The 20,668-nt window shown below is 39.1% G+C and overlaps 2 protein-coding genes across 2 annotated transcripts in view; one reads left to right on the forward strand and one right to left on the reverse strand.

Annotated features, from left to right (window-relative positions):
• LOC136331889 (zinc finger protein 420-like) overlaps positions 1-20,668 on the reverse strand; it is a 143,092-nt gene that overhangs the window by 93,791 nt on the left and 28,633 nt on the right. The window lies entirely within an intron of this gene.
• Positions 19,579-20,141, forward strand: LOC136329263 (activated RNA polymerase II transcriptional coactivator p15). The gene has a single exon (XM_066265241.1). The coding sequence runs from the start codon at positions 19,630-19,632 to the stop codon at positions 20,011-20,013; it is 384 nt and encodes a 127-aa protein (XP_066121338.1). The 5' UTR covers positions 19,579-19,629; the 3' UTR covers positions 20,014-20,141.

A 20,668-nucleotide genomic window follows, 5' to 3' on the forward strand; every position in this document is an offset into this window, starting at 1 on the left:
TTAGTCAGCCATGTTGGCATAAAAGATATTTCAGTATGTACAGTCGATGAAACACAGAAACCACAAGATGAACCAAAAATTTGAGGTTAGTGTGTTTCAAGAGGAAAGTGTATTTTAAAAGTGTCTGGATGCAAGCAGGCAGTGACAACAAAGGGTGTCAAACTCAAGATGTGGGAAGCAGCATTAGATATAGAGGCTGAACCAGGCACTTGCTGGTATGAGGTTGCCTGCACTGGGACATGCTCAAATTAGCAAATCAGGATTTGGGGGCTGGTCACTGATCTGACAAAGAGCAGGAGGGAAATTTTGTTGCAGAAGCACAAGTTCTTTGTGATGTAGTACAGGTCAATGACAGTGGTCCTATTTAGTGTCCTGGGAAAATACTGAAGATAGCTAAGAGGTCAGGAATGTCTCAGGAACAGCTGAGACTCGGCAATTCTGAGCCCAAGGCTAGCCTTTTACAAACGACTACAGTGGTACCTTGAGATACAAGTTTAATCTGTTCTGTAACCTAGCTCGTAAGTCAGTCAACTCATATATCAAACAAATTTCTCCAATTTAAAATAACTGACATAGATTTAATCTGTTTCAGCCCTGTGAAATATCCCCAAACCATTCTAAATTATGAAGACATTTTAAATTAAGAAACACACATGTATACCTTACCAATGCATAACAAAATATGTTAAATAAAAGAAAAAAGTGTTATTTAGTACTGTATTCTTACCTTGGATACAGACGAGAGTGACTAACAAAGGTGAATGGTGGAGGAGGAGGGCGGGAGGAAGGGATGCAGGCACTGTAGACACATAAACTAAAACTGCACTTCCTTAACACTAAATGTAAATTAAAATTGCATTTTCTTTACTTTAAACAAAACTAAAACTGCACTTTCTTTACTTAAAATAAAACCAGAAAATCTTAATTGTAAAAAAATGCACTTTCTTAACTTTGAACTTAACCTAAGCTTAACATTACATATTTTTTATTTAATCATCACCAGTTTTTGCCTTTTTGGCTGCACTTTTGGCACTTTTACTTGTAGGACTTTTGAATAAAAATCTATCCAAGAGGGAGAGGGAAAGGGAGAGGGGGAGGGGCACAAAGAAAACTAGATAGAAGGTGACAGAGGACAATCTGACTTTGGGTGATAGGTATGCAACATAATTGAATGACAAGATAACCTGGACATGTTATCTTTGAATATATGTATTCTGATTTATTGATGTTGCCCCATTAAAAAAATAAAATTATTAAAAAAAAATAAATAACCAAAAAAAAAAATCTATCCAAAGAGGTTTGCTTTTGCCTGCCTTTTAAAATGTTACTGATGCCTGACCAGGTGGTGGCGCAGTGGATAGAGTGTCGGACTGGGATGTGGAGGACCCAGGTTCGAGACCCCGAGGTCGGAGCTTGAGCGCGGGTTCATCTGGTTTGAGCAAAGCTCACCAGCTTGGACCCAAGGTCGCTGGCTCAAGCAAGGGATTACTCAGTCTGCTGAAGGCCCGTGGTCAAGGCACATATGAGAAAGCAATCAATGAACAACTAAGGTGTCACAATGAAAAATGAACAATTGATGGTTCTCATCTCTCTCTGTTCCTGTCTGTCTGTCCCTATTTATCCCTATCTCTGACTCTCTCTCTGTCTCTGTAAAAAATAAATAAATAAATAAAATGGTTAAAATGTTACTGAAATGTGACAAAAAAAGTGTCATTAAAAAGTGCTAAAGCACGACCAGTTGAAACTTTTTCTGGGTGTTTCTTTTCAATGAAACTTGAAAGCTTCTTCCACATTGCCAGCATGTCTTTAATTTCACTTGTAGAAATCACTTCCTCCGACTCTACCTCCTCCTCACTACTAATCTCTTGCAGAAGCTCCATATGTTGCATCATCTGTAGCTCCTTCAACTCCTCAGTTGGAAGTTCCTCCTCATGTTCCTGGACAAGCTCATCTATGTCACTCTCATCTACCTCTAGACCCATCGACTTTCCAAAGGACACAGTCTCCTCCAGTGCTTCTTACCTCAGTCTCAGTCTGTTGTTCGAATCCTTTGAAGTTTCTGTCTGCAACAACATCAGGCCATAACTTTCTCCATGCCGAGTTCAAGGTTCTTGTAACCTTTTGCCATACCAACTCAATAATGTGTAAACATATCACAATGTTGTAGTGATCTTTCCAAAACTCTCGAAGGGTTAGAATTGAATTCTCAGTCACATCAAAGCAGTGGCAGAACAAGTGCTTTGTGTAAGGTTTTTTAAAGTTGGGAATGACCTGCTGATCCATAGATTGCAAGATTGAAGTCATGTTGCATGGGAGGTAGAGGACTTTCACGAATTTGAACTCATTGAGAATGTCTTCAAGATCAAGTGGGTAGGCTGGAGCATTATCAAGGATTAGTAATGCTTTCATTGGGAGTTTATTTTTTCTTTTTCTTTTTTAGAATATTTATTTATTATTTGTTTTATAAATAAATTTTTATTAATGTTAATGGGGTGACATCAATAAATCAGGGTACATATATTCAAAGAAAACATGTCCAGGTTGTCTTGTCATTCAATTATGTTGCATACCCATCACCCAAAGTCAGATTGTCCTCTGTCACCCTCTATCTAGTTCTTTGTGTTCTTCTCCCTCCTTCCCTCCCGTGTCCCCCCTTCCTCCACCCCCGGTAACCACCACACTCTTGTCCTTGTCTCTTACTCTCATTTTTATGTCCCACCAATGTATGGAATCATGTAGTTCTTGGTTTTTTCTAATTTACTTATTTCACTCCGTATAATGTTATCAAGATCTCACCATTTTGTTGTAAATGATCTGATCATTTCTTATGGCTGAGTAGTATTCCACAGTGTACATGTGCCACATCTTCTTTATCCAGTCTTCTATTGAAGGGCTTTTTGGTTGTTTTCATGTCTTGGCCACTGTAAACAATGCTGCAATGAACATGGGGCTACATGTGTCTTTACGTATCAATGTTTCTGAGTTTTTGGGGTATATACCCAGTAGAGAGGTTGCTGGGTCATAAGGTAGTTCTATTTTCAGTATTTTGAGGAACCACCATACTTTCTTCCATAATGGTTGTACTACTTTACATTCCCACCAACAGTGAATGAGGGTTCCTTTTTCTCCACAGCCTCTACAACATTTGCTATTACCTGTCTTGTTAATAATAGCTAATTTAATAGGTGTGAGGTGCTATCTCATTGTAGTGTTGATTTGCATTTCTCTAATAACTAATGAAGATAAGCATTTTTTCATATATCTGTTGGCAATTTGTATTTCTTCCTGGGAGAAGTGTCTGTTCATGTCCTCTTCCCATATTTTTATTGGATTGTTTGTTTGTTTGTTGTTGAGTTTTATGAGTTCTTTGTATATTTTGGATATTAGGCCCTTATCTGAGCTGTTGTTTGAAAATATCTCCTGGCCCTGGCCGGTTGGCTCAGCGGTAGAGCGTCGGCCTAGCGTGCAGAGGACCCGGGTTTGATTCCCGGCCAGGGCACACAGGAGAAGCGCCCATTTGCTTCTCCACCCCTCTGCCGCGCTTTCCTCTCTGTCTCTCTCTTCCCCTCCCGCAGCCAAGGCTCCATTGGAGCAAAGATGGCCCAGGCGCTGGGGATGGCTCTGTGGCCTCTGCCTCAGGCGCTAGAGTGGCTCTGGTCGCAACATGGCGACGCCCAGGATGGGCAGAGCATCGCCCCCTGGTGGGCAGAGCGTTGCCCCTGGTGGGCGTGCCGGGTGGATCCCGGTCGGGCGCATGCGGGAGTCTGTCTGACTGTCTCTCCCTGTTTCCAGCTTCAGAAAAATGAGAAGAAAAAAAAAAAATAGAAAATATCTCCCATTTAGTTGGCTGTCTGTTTATTTTGTTGTCAGTTTCTCTTGCTGAGCAAAAACTTCTTAGTCTGATGTAGTCCCATTCATTTATTTTTGCCTTCACTTCTTTTGCCTTTGGAGTCAAATTTATAAAATGCTCTTTAAAACCCAGGTCCATGAGTTTAGTACCTATGTCTTCTTCTATGTACTTTATTGTTTCAGGTCTAATATTTAGGTCTTTGATCCATTTTGAATTAATTTTTGTACAAGCTGTAGTCGAGTTTCATTCTTTTGCATGTGGCTTTTCAGTTTTCCCAACACCATTTGTTGAAGAGGCTTTCTTTTCTCCATTGTGTGTTGTTGGCCCCTTTATCAAAAATTATTTGACCATATATATGTGGTTTTATTTCTAAACTTTCTATTCTGTTCCATTAGTCTGAGTGTCTATTTTTCTGCCAATACCATGCTGTTTTGATTGTCGTGGCCCTATAATATAGTTTGAAGTCAGGGAGTTTATTTTCTTGAAGATATTTCTTCACTGCAGGACTAAAGATGAGATTTACCCATTCAATAAAAAACTGCTGCATAACCCATGCCCTAGCATTGGTGCATCACATGACCTGCAGTTTTTCTTTTAAGAATCTTGTGACTCTTATAGGCTCAAGGATTTTCAGAATGATACACTAGCAGTGGCTATACTTTACAGTCACTGCTAGCATTTGCACACAATGCAAGGGTCAGATGGTCCTTCATGGGTTTATGGCCTGGCAGCTTCTTCTTTTCTGCAGTGATAAAAGTCCTCTGGGGCATTGTTTTCCAAAACAATTCTGTTTTGTCACAGTTGAACACATGTTCGAGGATGTAGCCTTTCTTTGTGATACATGCAACAAAACATGTGATGTATTCCTCAGCTGCCTTAACGTCAGCACTCGCAGCTTCACCATGCCTCACAATCAAGTGGATGCCAGATCTCTTATTGAATTTTTCAAACTAGATGTGACTTGCCTTAAATATATCTTCTGCCTCTTTTGAGGTTGATGGTTCTTTCTTCAAGTCAATGTAAATAATATGTGCCTTTTCACATATTACAATCTCCATCACTATATCTCCTGCCAGCTCTTTCTTTTTCACCCACATGAGCAGAACCTTCTCCATTACTTCATGGATATTTGTCCTTAATTGGGACAGAATTGTAGTTTCTTTCACTGGATTTGCAATTTTGATGGCATCCTTTTTTTAAAGAATGGTACAAATTGGAGATGTATTGCAGTTTTACAGCCTTGCCAGTTCACTCATACACCACACTCAAGTTTTTCTATTATTTCTTGCTTTACTTCTACTGACATCATTCTCTTCTTCTCACCACTGTCCTTTACACTCACTTTCTTTGGCCCCATGATAGCACACAAAAAAGTTAGTAAAAAATGTAAAAATGAGCCCTGGCCGGTTGGCTCAGTGATAGACTGTAGGCCTGGCATGCAGGAGTCCTGGGTGATTCCCAGCCAGGGAACACAGGAGAGGTGCCCATCTGCTTCTCCACCCCTCCCCCTTTCCTTCCTCTCTGTCTCTCTCTTCCCCTCCTGCAGCCAAGGCTCCATTGGAGCAAAGTTGGCCTGGGCGCTGAGGATGGCTCTGTGGCCTCTGCCTCAGGCGCTAGAATGGCTCTGGTTGCAACAGAGCAGCGCCCCAGATTGACAGAGCATTGCCCCTTGGTGGGCATGCCAGGCGGATCCCAGTCGGGTGCATGCAGGAGTCTGTCTGACTGCCTAGTCTTTTCCAACTTCAGAAAACTAAAAAAAAAAAAAAAAGATGCAAGAATGAGTACAGCACATGAGATTCGACTTGATTCTTCAGGTAACACGTGAGAAAGAACGAGATGCTCATGTTGTGCTGCTGATACTGCACCCGTGCGCCAACTAGTGGCAACTTCTCAAATCATGACTCGTATCTTAGTATTTTCCTCGGATCTCGAACAAAAATACGGACTGAGTCGCAGCTCGTATCTTAAAAAATTTGTATGTTGGTCTGATTGTATCTCAAGATGCCACTCTATAATGAATTAAACTTGCTTAATGGTCAGGACCCTCCCCAATATAAGTTTTCCATGACATTTCTGCAAAAGTACATACTTTCCATCATTTCAAAGTGAAGACCAGAAAGGCAGTAAGAGACTAGCAGGCAAATTAACTACAACCTCACAGTGCAGGATGACATTGTTCTGTTTTGAGCTTGAGTGGGGAGACGGGGTATGGGAATTTGAGCTTTAAAGGAGCTCTGGATCTATAAGAGCCAACTTAAAGCTAACACTCATGTTCACAGCAAAGAAATACGAAGCAGCAAGAACACTCTATCAAACTCAAAACATTTAGGGAAAGGCCAATTTTCAGTGAAGGCTAAGAATTTATTTTGTTTTGGGGAAGTTTTGTTGTTTGTAAAATGTATGAGGGAGTGAAAGAAACATATTTACAAGAAAGAAAAGACTACAGTGATACCTCAGGTTTTGTTGATGTTTCATCTCAAAGCAATCAACGAAATCCAAAACTGATGAAACCCAAGGCAATTATTTCCACATAAATCAATGTAAATGCAATTACTCTACACAGTAATCACATACATGTAATTGTAGTATTAGTACCCACAATCAATAAAAATCACAAAAACACTGGAAAGCATGGAATTGCTTGACTGTACATGTGAGATGATGCTCACGCAATGAGAAACAATGCCACACTGAGCAGGAGAAAGCTTAGCTTGACCTTTGTTTTCACAAAATTAACAGTGAGGTCAGTTGAGCATGTCAACAATATCCGAGACAATTTTTTTGCAGAAGAAACCGACAGAAACCTAAACTGATGATAACCGAAGTCAAAGAAAAGTGAAGTATTACTGTATTTAATTGTTTCAAAATTTTGACATATGTCTTTCTCTTTTCTCATTATAAACTGTTACATCCCAGGAGACAGACCACAGCAAACCCAAAGTGAATTTTATAAGTTTTATTGCAAACCTGCGCAGGGACTGCAGGTTACCCACACAAGGGAACACTGTTGTCCCGAGCCTCTAAAATGGCTCCTTTTTATAGGGTGGCTATCTAGGTTGAGCAAGAAGCAGCATTTACAAGACCAGAAGAAGTATGATTAGCTGACCTTATTCATGGCTAAGTCTCTAGGGTAGGGCTTCCTGGATGTTGGGTACATAGAGTTCAGTGGAAAATATTGCTACATTTCTAACGGTTGTTTATCTTTTGCCTCCAGCCGTGTACTGGATGTACTCAGTTTTCATGGCTGGTGGCCTGCACCGCTTGTCCTAAGATGTCACATTTCCCCCTTTTCTTCTTACTAGTTCAAACCATTGAACTTTGGTATTGCTCATTCAAACTGGGTATAATCTGGTAGGGCTGAGCTAAGACTATAAGTCTTACAGTATCTATTCTTTCTCAAACAAATGCTACTAAATGATTGACAATGATTGGTCCACAGGTGAGGATGAGTAGCAGTATTAAAACTGGCCTAGCTAATGCAGTAAGTAAGGTTGTTAACCTAGGGAACTAATTAAAAAGATTTTGATACCAGTTATTGTCTTGTTGTAATTTCTTTTTCCTATCTTGGAGCCTTTTTCTTAAAACTTTTTCTTGGATACTTACTTTCTCTAATTATTCCTGAATGGTTAGCATAAAAGCAACAAGCTTCTCCTAGAGCAGCACACAATCCTCCTTGTTTCACGAAGAGTGAATTTAGCCCTCTGCTGTTTTGAAGAGCTACCTCTGCTAAAGAATCCACAGCATGTTCAAGGTATGACATCTGAGTTTGTAAAATAGATCTATCCTTTGAAAAGGTAAAAAAATAATTGTTTAATTCTAGTTTCTAGGGTGATGTGAGCAGATGTTCTTGTAGCTATGGCTCCTGTGATCCCTAAGGTTGCTATGATAGGTAAAAGTAGGGGTACAGCTTTTTTAGCTCTGTACCTGATGTCGGGTTGGAGAAGAAATTCACAGTTTCCCCCGTATAGGTAAACCTGAGGTACAATATAGATAGATATACAAAAATCATTAGAGGTGCTAGGTAAGATACATTTGCTGACTCGAGATAAACAAGAAACCTAAGTTCCTTCTGGTGCTTTTAGTACCCATGTTCTTCCGGCTGCCGGTGGACTGATGTGAGTCATGGAGAGACAAGAGTTCTGATATCCAATGGTGGTGGGGTCTGTCAGTTCTCCTAAGGTGAAGTAATGTCTTTTTCCTTGGAATCCAGCCAGAGAGATGTGTCCTTCCTGGCTGTGATGAATCCAATGTTTGCGATTCACTACCTTAACTGCTGTTAGAGTAGCCAGGATAACAAGGTGAGGTCCCTCCTAAGTGGACTGAAGGTTCCCACGATGGAGCCGCTTGACCCAAACCTACTGTCCAGGCTCAATGAGAGGCTCGCTGGAATGCGGGTGCTGGTTAGGTATTCTTTGGGTGTGGGAGTTGGCTTCTGCTCACACTGCCTCAATGGCTTGTAAGGACTTAAGGAACTGTAAGTTATCAAAGGGGGCTAACATGCTTGAACTTAACTTGGGCAGGATAGGAGGAGGTCTTCTGAAAAGAATTTCAAAAGGGGTTAAGCCTTTATAGTAAGGAGAACACCTAGTACGGAGAAGGGCAAAGGGCAAGAGGCCTACACAATCATCACTTATTTCCTCTCTTAATTTAGTTAAAGTTTCTTTTAGGATTCTATTTATTTTCTCTACTTGTCCTGAACTCTGTGACCTGTATATGTCATGAAGTTTCTAGTTAATACCTAAAGCTTTGGCTAAATTTTGAGAAACTGAAGCTATGAAAGCCAGACCATTGTCTGACCCCAGAGCAACGGGAAGGCCAAATCAAGGGATAATCTCAGAGGTGAGGTACTTGAGCACAGTGGTAGCAGTTTCATGCTTTGTAGGGAAGGCTTCAACCCATCCTGAATAAGTATCAATAAAGACTAATATGTACTTGTATCTATATCTTCCTTTCTTTATTTCAGTAAAGTCTACTTCCTAAATTTTACCTGGAGAGTGTCCCTGTTGTCTTTCTTAGGTATATTCTTCCATTGGTGTGGGTTTACTTTTGCACATGCAAGGCATCTGGATACTTCTGATTCTACAAGACTACTTAAGTCAGGTATGTAATAGTGCCTTCATAGCAAGGAAGCAAGCTTGTTAATACCTAGGTGGGTTCCTTGATGTATTTCCTGAATTAAAGTTGTTCCTATAGCCTTAGGTATAAACAGTCTCTGATTGGGTAGCTGCTTCTATCCACTAGGTAAGTCTCTGCAGTGTAATTTATTTCCTAATTGAATTTCTTTTTCTAAATAGTGAGGCTTCTCAGGTAAAAGACTTTCTGGAAGTAAGGGAAGGATAGTAACTGGTTCCCCAGGTTTTAAAGCAACTGCTTTTGCTGTATCATCTGCTAGGTTATTTCCTTTTGCTATTGGATCCGACCCCTTTTGATGTTATTTATAATGTATAATAGCTACTTTAGCTGGTAGCCAAATGGCTTCAGGAGTGCTAAACTTTCTTCTTTATTTTTAATTTCTTTCCCTCTAGAAGTAAGAAGGCCTCTCTCCTTATATAAAGCCCTATGTATATGTGCAGTAGAAAGTCATACCTGCTGTCCATGTAGATGTTGACAAATTTTTCTTTTTGTCTATCTTAAGGCTTGAGTGAGAGCAATAAGTTCAGCCCTCTGGGCACAAGTTCCTTGTAGAAGAGACTGGGCCTATATTACCTTGCCCTCTGTTGTTATAGCTGCTCCAGCTCTTTGGACCCACTGGTCGAGGAAGTTACTCCCATCAGTGAAGAGAGTAGTTTCTGCATTCAAAAATGGGAAGTCCTGAAGATCTGGGCAGAGACTGGAAATAGTGTCAAGAAGTTCAAGGCAATCATGATCAGGGCCGGGATGTTCCTCTGTCTTGGGCAGCAGGGTTGTCGGGTTGAGGGCTACTGACTTGGAAAACGTTACATGAGGAGGGTTCAAAAGGAGTACTTGATATTGAGTTAACCTACCATTAGAAATCTATCAATCCGGTGGGGACCTTTGAAGGGCTTCAGTGGTATGACCATGTATTTGGAGGTCCTGCCCAAGAGTCAACTTCTGAACTTCTTTGACTAGTGCCGCCATGGCAGCTATGGCTCTCATGCATGTGGGCCATCCTGTGGCTACAGGATCTAGGTCGGTGTTTCCCAATGTGGGGCCCATGCCCCACAGGGGGGCAATTCGGTAGTTAAGGGGGGCAATTTGAAAATGGACTCAACACGACTTTAACTCTTTCGCCCCGGGCCATTTAAATGCAATGCTAGATATCGGTGCCAAATTTAACAAAAAATGCAATTCTTAAATAATTGCGGTAAATAATTATTAAGTATAATTTCATTTGATGAGACCAAAATATCAACTGGGTGATTGGCATCGTCAAGTAAACTTCGTCCTGGGTTCACTGCGGAGCATGCCGTCTGCCGCGGGGAACCCTGGACATTTTAAAAACTCGCTAAACAATGCAGTTATTCTCACCTAATTGGCCCATCGCAACTTCTGTAGTGTTTCACATCATTCAGTTGGTGTTAATTTGAAATAAGTGTCAGTCAAAACTGTTGTAAAAGCTCGTTGATTTAATAAATATACATATATATTGTATAGATATAATTGGTAAGTATTTGATTTTATTTTTATCAATATTAAACTCTTTATTAAGTACTTCTTGCATCGGGGCTAGAAAGCACTAATATTTTATAAATATTATTGGGGCTATAATAGTGCACGCACGACAATTTTAATTTTAGAAGCATAACTTTCCAGAAAATTTTGTCAAGTGGAAAAAATATAGATACCTTTTGATTTGTGGTGGTAGTGTAGTAAATGTTATATACATTTAAATAAACATGAATTTTTAGTATACATTTACTCTATGTCTCATTGAATATATTTTAACACATATTTTAATATTAGTTTTTAATTGATCTTATTTTTGTTTCTTATAGCCCATAGTAAAATGAGTGGTGCAAGCAAGAAAAAAACTCATCAATATTCGGAGGAATATTTAAAATTTGGGTTCATACCCGCTGTTCACGATGAGCGGATTCCTTTTTGTCTTTTATGCCAGCAATGCTTGACCAACGAATCAATGAAACGAGGTCGTCTTGAGGCACATTTGAAGGCAAAACATAGTGCTCATATTAATTCAGATTTGAGTTACTTTAAAACTTTAAAGAAAAATTTTGAAAAAAGATCATTAAAGTCTCTATTTACTGCTCATACTTCAACTAATAATCATGTTCTTCAGGCTAGTTATCAAATTTCTTTATTCATCGCTAAAACTGGAGAAAATCACACTATAGGAGAGAATTTAATAAGACCGTCAATATCAGCATTTCTTAAAATGGTTCTTGAAAAAGATGACAAAGATGTAAAAGTTATGCCATTCAGTGACAATACTGTTAGCAGAAGAATAGACAAAATGAGTGAGGATATTGAAAAACAACTTATTGAAAAGCTGAAAACAAGAAAATTCTCCTTGCAAATGGATGAATCAACTTTGAGAGACAGTGAGGCAGTATTGATAACTTACGTAAGATATATTGATAAAGGACATTTTGCTGAAGAAATGTTGTTCTGTAAAAGATTAGAAAGCACCACTACCTCCAAAGATATATATAATAAGCTAAAAAACTACTTAGGTGTCAATGATATACCAATGAAAAATATAACATCTTGTGCTGCAGATGGTGCTCCCAATATGATGGGCAAGAAAAATGGCTGCTTAAAATTGATGAAAGATGCGAATCCAGAAATGATTCTTGTGCGTTGTGTTATTCATAGGGAAAACTTGGTAGCTAAAAACATCTCGCCTGTTCTGAATGAAGTATTACATACAGTAATAAAGTGTGTTAATGCTATTAAAGCTAGTGCCAAATGTGAACGTCTTTTCAAGCTATTTTGTGAAGAACAAAATGAAGACCATGTGAGACTTTTACTTCATACTGAAGTAAGATGGCTATCTAAAGGAAACTGTTTGAAAAGATTTATGGAACTGTTTGATACTCTTAGTGATTTTTTTAAGCGACAAACCTGAAATGAAGTATCTGTTAACAATAGATGGTAAAGCATTTGTGAGTTATTTAGCCGATATCTTTGAAAAACTAAATATATTAAATAAGCAACTTCAAGGAACAAATAAAACTCTTCTCGATGCAAAAGCAAAGATATCTGGTTTCATTACCAATATTGAGTTATGTCAGAAACGTATTAACAACAAAACTTTAAACAGTTTCATTGGCTCCAAAAATGTGAAGTAACTGATACTGCTTTACTTGTTATTGTCAATCATTTGAATATTCTATTGGCTGATTTAAAAGAAAGATTTTCTAATTTAAAACAAATTGATTTTTTTTTTGCATTTTTCTGAAGCTGGAAACAGGGAGAGACAGTCAGACAGACTCCCGCATGTGCCTGACCGGGATCCAACCGGCACGCCCACCATGTGGTGATGCTCTGCCCACCAGGGGGCGATGCTCTGCCCATCCTGGGCGTCGCCATGTTGTGACCAGAGCCACTCTAGCGCCTGAGGCAGAGGCCACGGAGCCATTCCCAGCACCCGGGCCATCCTTGCTCCAATGGAGCCCCGGCTGCGGGAGGGGAAGAGAGAGACAGAGAGAAGGCGTGGCGGAGGGGTGGAGAAGCAAATGGACGCTTCTCCTGTGTGCCCTGGCCGGGAATCAAACCCGGGTCCTCCGCACACTAGGCCAATGCTCTACTGCTTAGCCAACCGGTCCAAGGCCAAATTTTATAATTTTTATTGCAAACCTGCGCAGGGACTGCAGGTAACCCACACAAAGGAACACTGCAGTCCCAAGCCTCTAAAATGGCTCCTTTTTATAGGGTGGCTATCTAGGTTGAGCAAGAAGCAGCATTTACAAGTGCAGAAGAGGTGAAATTAGCTGACCTTATTCTTGGCTAAGTCTCTAGGGTAGGGCTTCCTGGATGTTGGGTACATAGAGTTCAGTGGAAAATATTGCTACATTTCTAACGGTTATTTATCTTTTGCCTCCAGCCATGTACTGGATGTACTCAGTTTTCATGGCTGGTGGCCTGCACAGCTTGTCCTAAGATGTCATATAAACCAGATGTAAATATTTAAATTATGCAAGACTTCAAGATTGACTATGGGTAATTAACTCAGTTTGCTAAGAGAGTCCTCCTGAAACAACAAGGTGACAAGTTTAATCTCCAAACAGGTCACACACAGGAAGCAAACAAAGAAATGCATGACTGAATGAAAGACTGTGTCACATGGACAATGATAGAGCTTCTCTCCAATATGAAGTGTTTGATGTTTATTAAAAACTTAAGAATGGCCAATCACTTTGCCACATTCTTTCTCTACATTTAAAGGGCTTGCTGGGCATTTTTGAGCAGCAGAGCATTGGCCTGGTGTAAGGAAGTCCCAGGTTCAATTCCCAGTCAGGATACACAGAAGTGCCCACCTGCTTATCCACCCTTTCCCTTCTCCTTTCTCTCTGTCTCGCACTACCCCTTCCACAGCCAAGGTTTCATTGCAGCAAAGTTTGCCCGGGCTCTGAGGATGGCTCCATGGCCTCGGCCTCAGGAGTTAGAATGATTTCAGTTGCAATGGAGCAATGCCAAGAATGGGCAGAGGATTGCACCACAGTGGGCATTCTGGGTGGACCCCAGTGGGCACATGTGGGAGTCTGTCTTTATCTTCCTGCTTTTCACTTCAGAAAAATACCAAAAAATAAATAAATAAAAAGTAAAGGGCTTCTCACCAATATGAAGTCTCCAGTGTTCAGTAAGGTTGGAGGAAAACCTAAATGCTACATTATTCACATTTAAAGGTCTTCTAACCAGTATGCACCTTTGATGCTTAGTAAGATTTGATGATCTTCAAAAAGCTTTACCATTCTCTACATTTGTATGATTACTCTCCCATGTGAATCCTCTGATGTATAGTTACCTCTGACTTCCACATAAAGGCCCACATTCTAAACATTTATGAGACCTGTAGGTCCAGTAGTTGTGGGCATCACAGCAACTACCATGCCTGTGCAGGTTCACATTAGATTCAGATAGATTGTAATAAAACACGGAGCCAAGAACTGGTGGACCATTTTCTTTATTTCTAGCCTCACACTTGGTAGACGAGTAAAAACAAACACACGGAAAACAAAAGCCACTCATTCAGTGCTCACACAGCTAATGAGACATCCAAGTTTTCCTAGAAACGAAGGCCATCACCAGTTCAGCGGAACTTAAAGAGCCTCTCACTGTGTTCCCTGTCAGCAAGCCTTCGTTTTGCTGCTTTCTATCCAACCACCACATGGCCTCCCAGCCCTGCAACATTGTGGTCTCCTCTAAAATGGCCTTCTAGCTCCTCCTATTAAAACTTTTTGGTCATAGAAATGGCGCCGTTAGGACACAGACCGAAAAATCTCCCCAAAATTTCAACAAGTTCAACAACCAGAGACAGAAAAACCTATTCTTGGAGCATCCGAGAGTTTCACACCCTGAAGGCAAAGTGCTATCAACAAGACCACCCTCAGATGCCATTAAGAAAAAGGAAATCAAATATCATGTATACAAAAGAAAGAGAAATAACACAGATGTGGAAAAATCTATGGAGAAAAAATTTAATATATTAGAAAGCTTGGAGCTAAATGACAGAGAATTTAACATAGAAATCCTAAAAATACTCAGAGATATACAAGAAAACACAGAAAGGCAATTTAGTGAGCTCAGAAAAACAACTCAACAAACACAAAGAATATATTAGCAAGGAAATTGAAACTATGAAAATAAATCAAACAGAAACGAAAAACTCAATTCATGAACTGAAAAACGAGGTAACAAGCTTAGCTAATAGAACAGGCCAGATAGAAGATAGGATTAGTGATATAGAAGACACGCAACTTGAGGCACAACAGAGAGAAAAAGAAAGAGACTCAAAAATTTTAAAAAATGAGAAAGCCCTACAGGAATTGTCTGACTCCATTAAAAGGAATAACATAAGAATAATAGGTATATCAGAGGGAGAAGAGAGAGAAATGGAATGGAGAATTTATTCAAACAAATAATAGACGAGAACTTCCCAAGCATTTGGAAAGAACTAAAGCCTCAAATTCAAGAAGCAAACAGAACACTGAGTTTTCTTAACTACAACAAACCTACTCCAAGGCACATCATAATGAAAATAGCACAAACCAACAACAAAGAAAAAATGCTCAAGGCAGCCAGGGAAAAGAAGAATACAACATATAAAGGAAGGCCTATTAGATTATCATCAGATTTTTCAGCAGAAACTCTACAAGCTAGAAGAGAGTGGACCCCAATATTTAAAGTCCTGAAAGAGAGGAACTTCCAGCCACGAATACTATACCCATCAAAGCTATCCTTCAAGTACGAAAGAGAAATAAAAACATTCACAAATACAGAAAAGATGAGGGAATTTATCATCAGAAAACCCCCTCTCCAGGAAATACTAAAGGGGGTTTTCCAACCAGATTCAAAGAACAAAACAAAACAAAACCACAAGTAAAAGCTCCACCAAGAACACAATAAAACCAAATTTAACCTGTGACAAAAAAAGGGGGGGGGGAGAGCACAGAGATTAACAGTAGCAAAAGACGATGAAATGCAGAAACACTCGCAAGATAGGGTACTACAATGAGTATGGTAGGTATCTTTTTCATTACTTAATGGTAACCACCCTTGAAAAAACCACCACAAAAGCACATGACTTAAAAAAGGTAGCAACAGAGGAAAGAAGTATGCAATACAAACAAACAAAAACAAATGATAGAAAAACAAAAGAGAAGAATCAAATAAGATCCAAAACTAAAAGAAAGCAATTTATAAAATGGCAATAGGGAATCCACAAGTGTCAATAATTACACTAAATGTAAATGGATTAAACTCACCAATAAAAAGACACAGAGTAGCAGAATAAATTAAAAAAGAAAATCCAACTGTATGCTGCCTACAAGAAACACATCTAAGCAACAAAGATGAAAACAAATTCAAAGTGAAAGGCTGGAAAACAATACTCCAAGCAAATAACATCCAAAAAAAAGCAGGTGTAGCAATACTTATATCTAATAATGCTGACTACAAGACAGCAAAAGTACACAGAGACAAAAATGGTCATTTCATAATGATTAAGGGGATGCTGAATCAAGAAAACATAACAATCCTTAATATATATGCACCAAACCAAGGAGCACCAAAATATATAAGACAGCTACTTATTGACCTAAAAACAAAAACTGACAAAAATAAAATCATACTTAGAGACCTCAATACACTGCTGATGGCTCTAGATAGGTCATCCAAACAGAAAATCAATAAAGATATAGTGGCCTTAAATGAAACAGTAGAGAACCTGGATATGATAAACATCTACAGGACACTTAATCCCAAAGTGACAGAGTGTACATTTTTCTCTAGTGTACATGGAACATTCTCAAGAATTGACCATATGTTGGGCCATAAAAATAATATCAGCAAATTCAGAAAAATCAAAATTGTACCAAGCATATTTTCTGATCATAAAGCCTTGAAACTAGAATTCAACTGCAAAAAAAGAGGAAAAAACCCCCACAAAAATGTGGAAACTAAACAACATACTTTTAAAAAATGAATGGGTCAAAGAAGAAATAAGCGCAGAGATCAAAAGATATATACAGACAAATGAAAATGACAATACGACATATCAGAATCTATGGGATGTAGCAAAAGCAGTGATAAGAGGGAAGTTTATATCACTTCAGGCGTACATGAACAAACAAGAGAGAGCCCAAGTGAACCACTTAACTTCCCACCTTAAGGAACTGGAAAAAGAAGAACAAAAACAACCCAAAACCAGCCAAAGAAAGGAGATAATAAAAATCAGAGCAGAAGTAAATGAAATAGAGTACAGGAAAAGTATAGAAAAAATTAATAAAACAAGGAGCTGGTTCTTTGTAAAGATCAACAAAATTGACAAACCCCTGGCAAGACTTACCAAGGAAAAAATAGAAAGAACTCATATAAACAAAATCCAAAATGAAAGAGGAGAAATCACCATGGACATCGTAGATATACAAAGAATTATTGTAGATTACTATGAAAAACTTTATGCCACTAAATTCAACAACCTAGAAGAAATGGATAAATTCCTAGAACAATACAACCTTCCTAGACTGAGTCAAGAAGAAGCAGAAAGCCTAAACAGACCTATTATCAATAGTAGAGAAGAAATAGAAAAAAACCATTAAAAAACCTCCCCAAAAATAAAAGTCCAGGCCCAGACAGCTATACTAGTGAATTCTATCAAACATTCAAAGAAGACTTGGTCCCTATTCTACAGAAGGTCTTCCAAAAAATTGAAGAAGAAGCAATACTTCCAAACACATTTTATGAGGCCAACATAACCCTCATACCGAATCCTGGCAAGGATGGCACAAAAAAAGAAAACTACAGACCAATATCTCTCTAATGAATACAGATGCTAAAATACTAAACAAAATACTGGCAAATCAAATACAACAACATATTAAAAAAATAATACATCATGATCAAGTAGAATTCATCCCAGAATCTCAAGGATGGTTCAACATACGTAAAACGGTTAACGTAATACACCATATCAACAAACAAAGAACAAAAACCACATGATCTTATCAATAGATGCAGAAAAAGCATTCGATAAAATACAACACAACTTTATGTTTAAGACACTCAACAAAATGGGTATAGAAGGAAAATATCTCAACATGATAAAGGCCATATATGATAAACCATCAGCCAACATCATATTAAATGGCATAAAACTGAGGACTTTCCACCTTAAATCAGGAACAAGACAGGGTTGTCCACTCTCTCCACTCTTATTTAACATGGAGCTAGAAGTTCTGGCCAGAGCAATCAGACAAGAGAAAGAAATAAAAGGCATCCATATTGGAAAAGAAGAAGTAAAGGTATCACTTTTTGCAGATGATATGGTCCTATACATGGAAAACCCAAAAGACTCCACACAAAGATTACTAGAAACAATAAACCAATACAGTAAGGTTGCAGGATACAAAATTAACATACAAAAGTCCATAGCCTTTCTCTATGCCAACAATGAAATATTAGAAAATGAACTCAAAAAAATAATCCCCTTCATGATTGCAACAAAAAAAGTAAAATACCTAGGAATAAACATAACAAAAAACGTAAAGGACCTATATAATGAAAACTACAAAGCATTGTTAAAGGAAATCGAAAAAGATACAAAGAGATGGAAAAATATTCCTTGTTGATGGGTAGGAATAATAAATATAATCAAAATGGCCATATTACCCAAAGCAATATATAAATTTAATGCTATTCCCATCAAAATTCCTATGACATTCTTTAAAGAAATGGAACAAAAAAATCATCAGATTTATATGGAACTATAAAAAACCCCAATTAGCCAAAGCAATCCTAAGGAAAAAGAATGAAGCTGGGGGCATTACAATACCTGATTTCAAACTATATTATAAGGCCATGATAATCAAAACAGCATGGTATTGGCAGAAAAATAGACACTCAGACCAATGGAACAGAATAGAAAGTCCAGAAGTAAAACCACATATATATGGTCAAATAGTTTTTGATAAAGGGGCCAACAACACACAATGGAGAAAAGAAAGCCTCTTCAATAAATGGTGCTGGGAAAACTGGAAAGCCACATGCAAAAGAATGAAACTCGACTACAACTTGTCCCCTTGTATAAAAATTAATTCAAAATGGATCAAAGACCTAAATATTAGAGCTGAAACAATAAAGTACATAGAAGACATAGGTACTAAACTCATGGACCTGGGTTTTAAAGAGCATTTTATGAATTTGACTTTAAAGGCAAGAGAAGTGAAGGCAAAGATAAATGAATGGGACTACATCAGACTAAAAAGTTTTTGCTCAGCAAGAGAAACTGACAACAAAATAAACAGACAGCCAACTAAATGGGAGATATTTTTAAACAACAGCTCAGATAAGGGCCTAATATCCAAAATTTACAAAGAACTTATAAAACTGAACAACAAACAAACAAACAATCCAATAAAAAAATGGGAAGAGGGCCCTGGTCGGTTGGCTCAGCGGTAGAGCGTCGGCCTGGCGTGCGGAGGACCCGGGTTCGATTCCCAGCCAGGGCACACAGGAGAAGCACACATTTGCTTCTCCACCCCTCCGCCGCGCTTTCCTCTCTGTCTCTCTCTTCCCCTCCCGCAGCCAAGGCTCCATTGGAGCAAAGATGGCCCGGGCGCTGGGGATGGCTCTGTGGCCTCTGCTCCAGGCGCTAGAGTGGCTTTGGTCACAACATGGCGATGCCCAGGATGGGCAGAGCATCGCCCCCTGGTGGGCAGAGCGTCGCCCCATGGTGGGCGTGCCGGGTGGATCCCGGTCGGGCGCATGCGGGAGTCTGTCTGACTGTCTCTCCCTGTTTCCAGCTTCAGAAAAATGGAAAGAAAAAAAAAAAATGGGAAGAGGACATGAACAGACACTTCTCCCAGGAAGAAATACAGATGGCCAATGTAAAGACCAAGAAAAGATCAGAATGTTTAAAATAACAGGATGTAGGCAAGGCATTAACAGAACAGGGAACTTAAGTATACAGGCAGGTCCTGTCCCTTACCGTTAGGAATGTCATGACCAAGGTTGTTCAAGATACTGACTCACTGACCACACAATAACAGTATATGTGTTTAGGTTGTTCAAGATACTGACTCGAGTAGCGAGCGAGGTAGCGAGCGAGCACTGGGCTGATCCGGAGCAGGAGCGGAGCAATGCCTAAATCAAAGGAACTTGTTTCTTCAAGTTCTTCTGGCAGCGATTCTGACAGTGAAGTTGACAAAAAGTTAAAGAGGAAAAAGCAAGTTGCTTCAGAAAAACCTGTAAAGAAGCAAAAGACTGGTGAAACTTCAAGAGCCCTGTCATCTTCTAAGCAGAGCAGCAGCAGCAGAGATGATAACATGTTTCAGATTGGGAAAATGAGGTATGTCAGTGTTCGGGACTTCAAAGGAAAAGTCCTAATTGATATTAGAGAATATTGGATGGACCCAGAAGGTGAAATGAAACCAGGAAGAAAAGGTATTTCTTTAAATCCTGAGCAGTGGAGCCAGCTGAAGGAACAGATTTCTGACATTGATGATGCAGTAAGAAAACTGTAAAATCAGAGCCATACACACTTGTACTGTTCTAGTTGTTTTAACCTGTCTTTTTACATTGGCTTTTGTTTTCTAAACGTTGTTTTCCAACCGTTGTATATTTGGATTGCAGAACAATTTGTAAGAATACTTTTTTTTTAAAATTATTTTTATTTATTTATTCATTTTTTTAGAGGGGGGAGAGAGAGAGAAAGAGAGAGAGAGAGAGAGAAGGGGGGAGGAGCAGGAAGCTTCAACTCCCATATGTGCCTTGACCAGGCAAGCCCAGGGTTTTGAACCAGCAACCTCAGCATTCCAGGTCAATGCTTTATCCACTGCGCCACCACAGGTCAGGCAGAATACTTTTTTTTTAATGTGCATTATTAAAAACATTCTGAGTGAAAATAATTGTCAACTTTATTAAGGTAGATTGCTGTGTGCGCCACCTAGTGTAAAATAAAATCAAGTAATACACACACACACACACAAAAAAGATACTGACTCACTGACCACACAATAACAACAGTATACGTGTTTTTGAAAAATTCCATTTCATATTTGGGTTGTTATGCTACATAAGTATGAATTAGCCAATAGCTAACCGCCACATTTGCTTCTATGAACTGCTTGCTTGCTGAGCTTATAAAAAGACAGCTGTAAGTGCTAGGCGCGATTCCCA

Source organism: Saccopteryx bilineata, chromosome 3 (assembly GCF_036850765.1).
Source record: "Saccopteryx bilineata isolate mSacBil1 chromosome 3, mSacBil1_pri_phased_curated, whole genome shotgun sequence".
NCBI lineage: Eukaryota > Metazoa > Chordata > Mammalia > Chiroptera > Emballonuridae > Saccopteryx > Saccopteryx bilineata.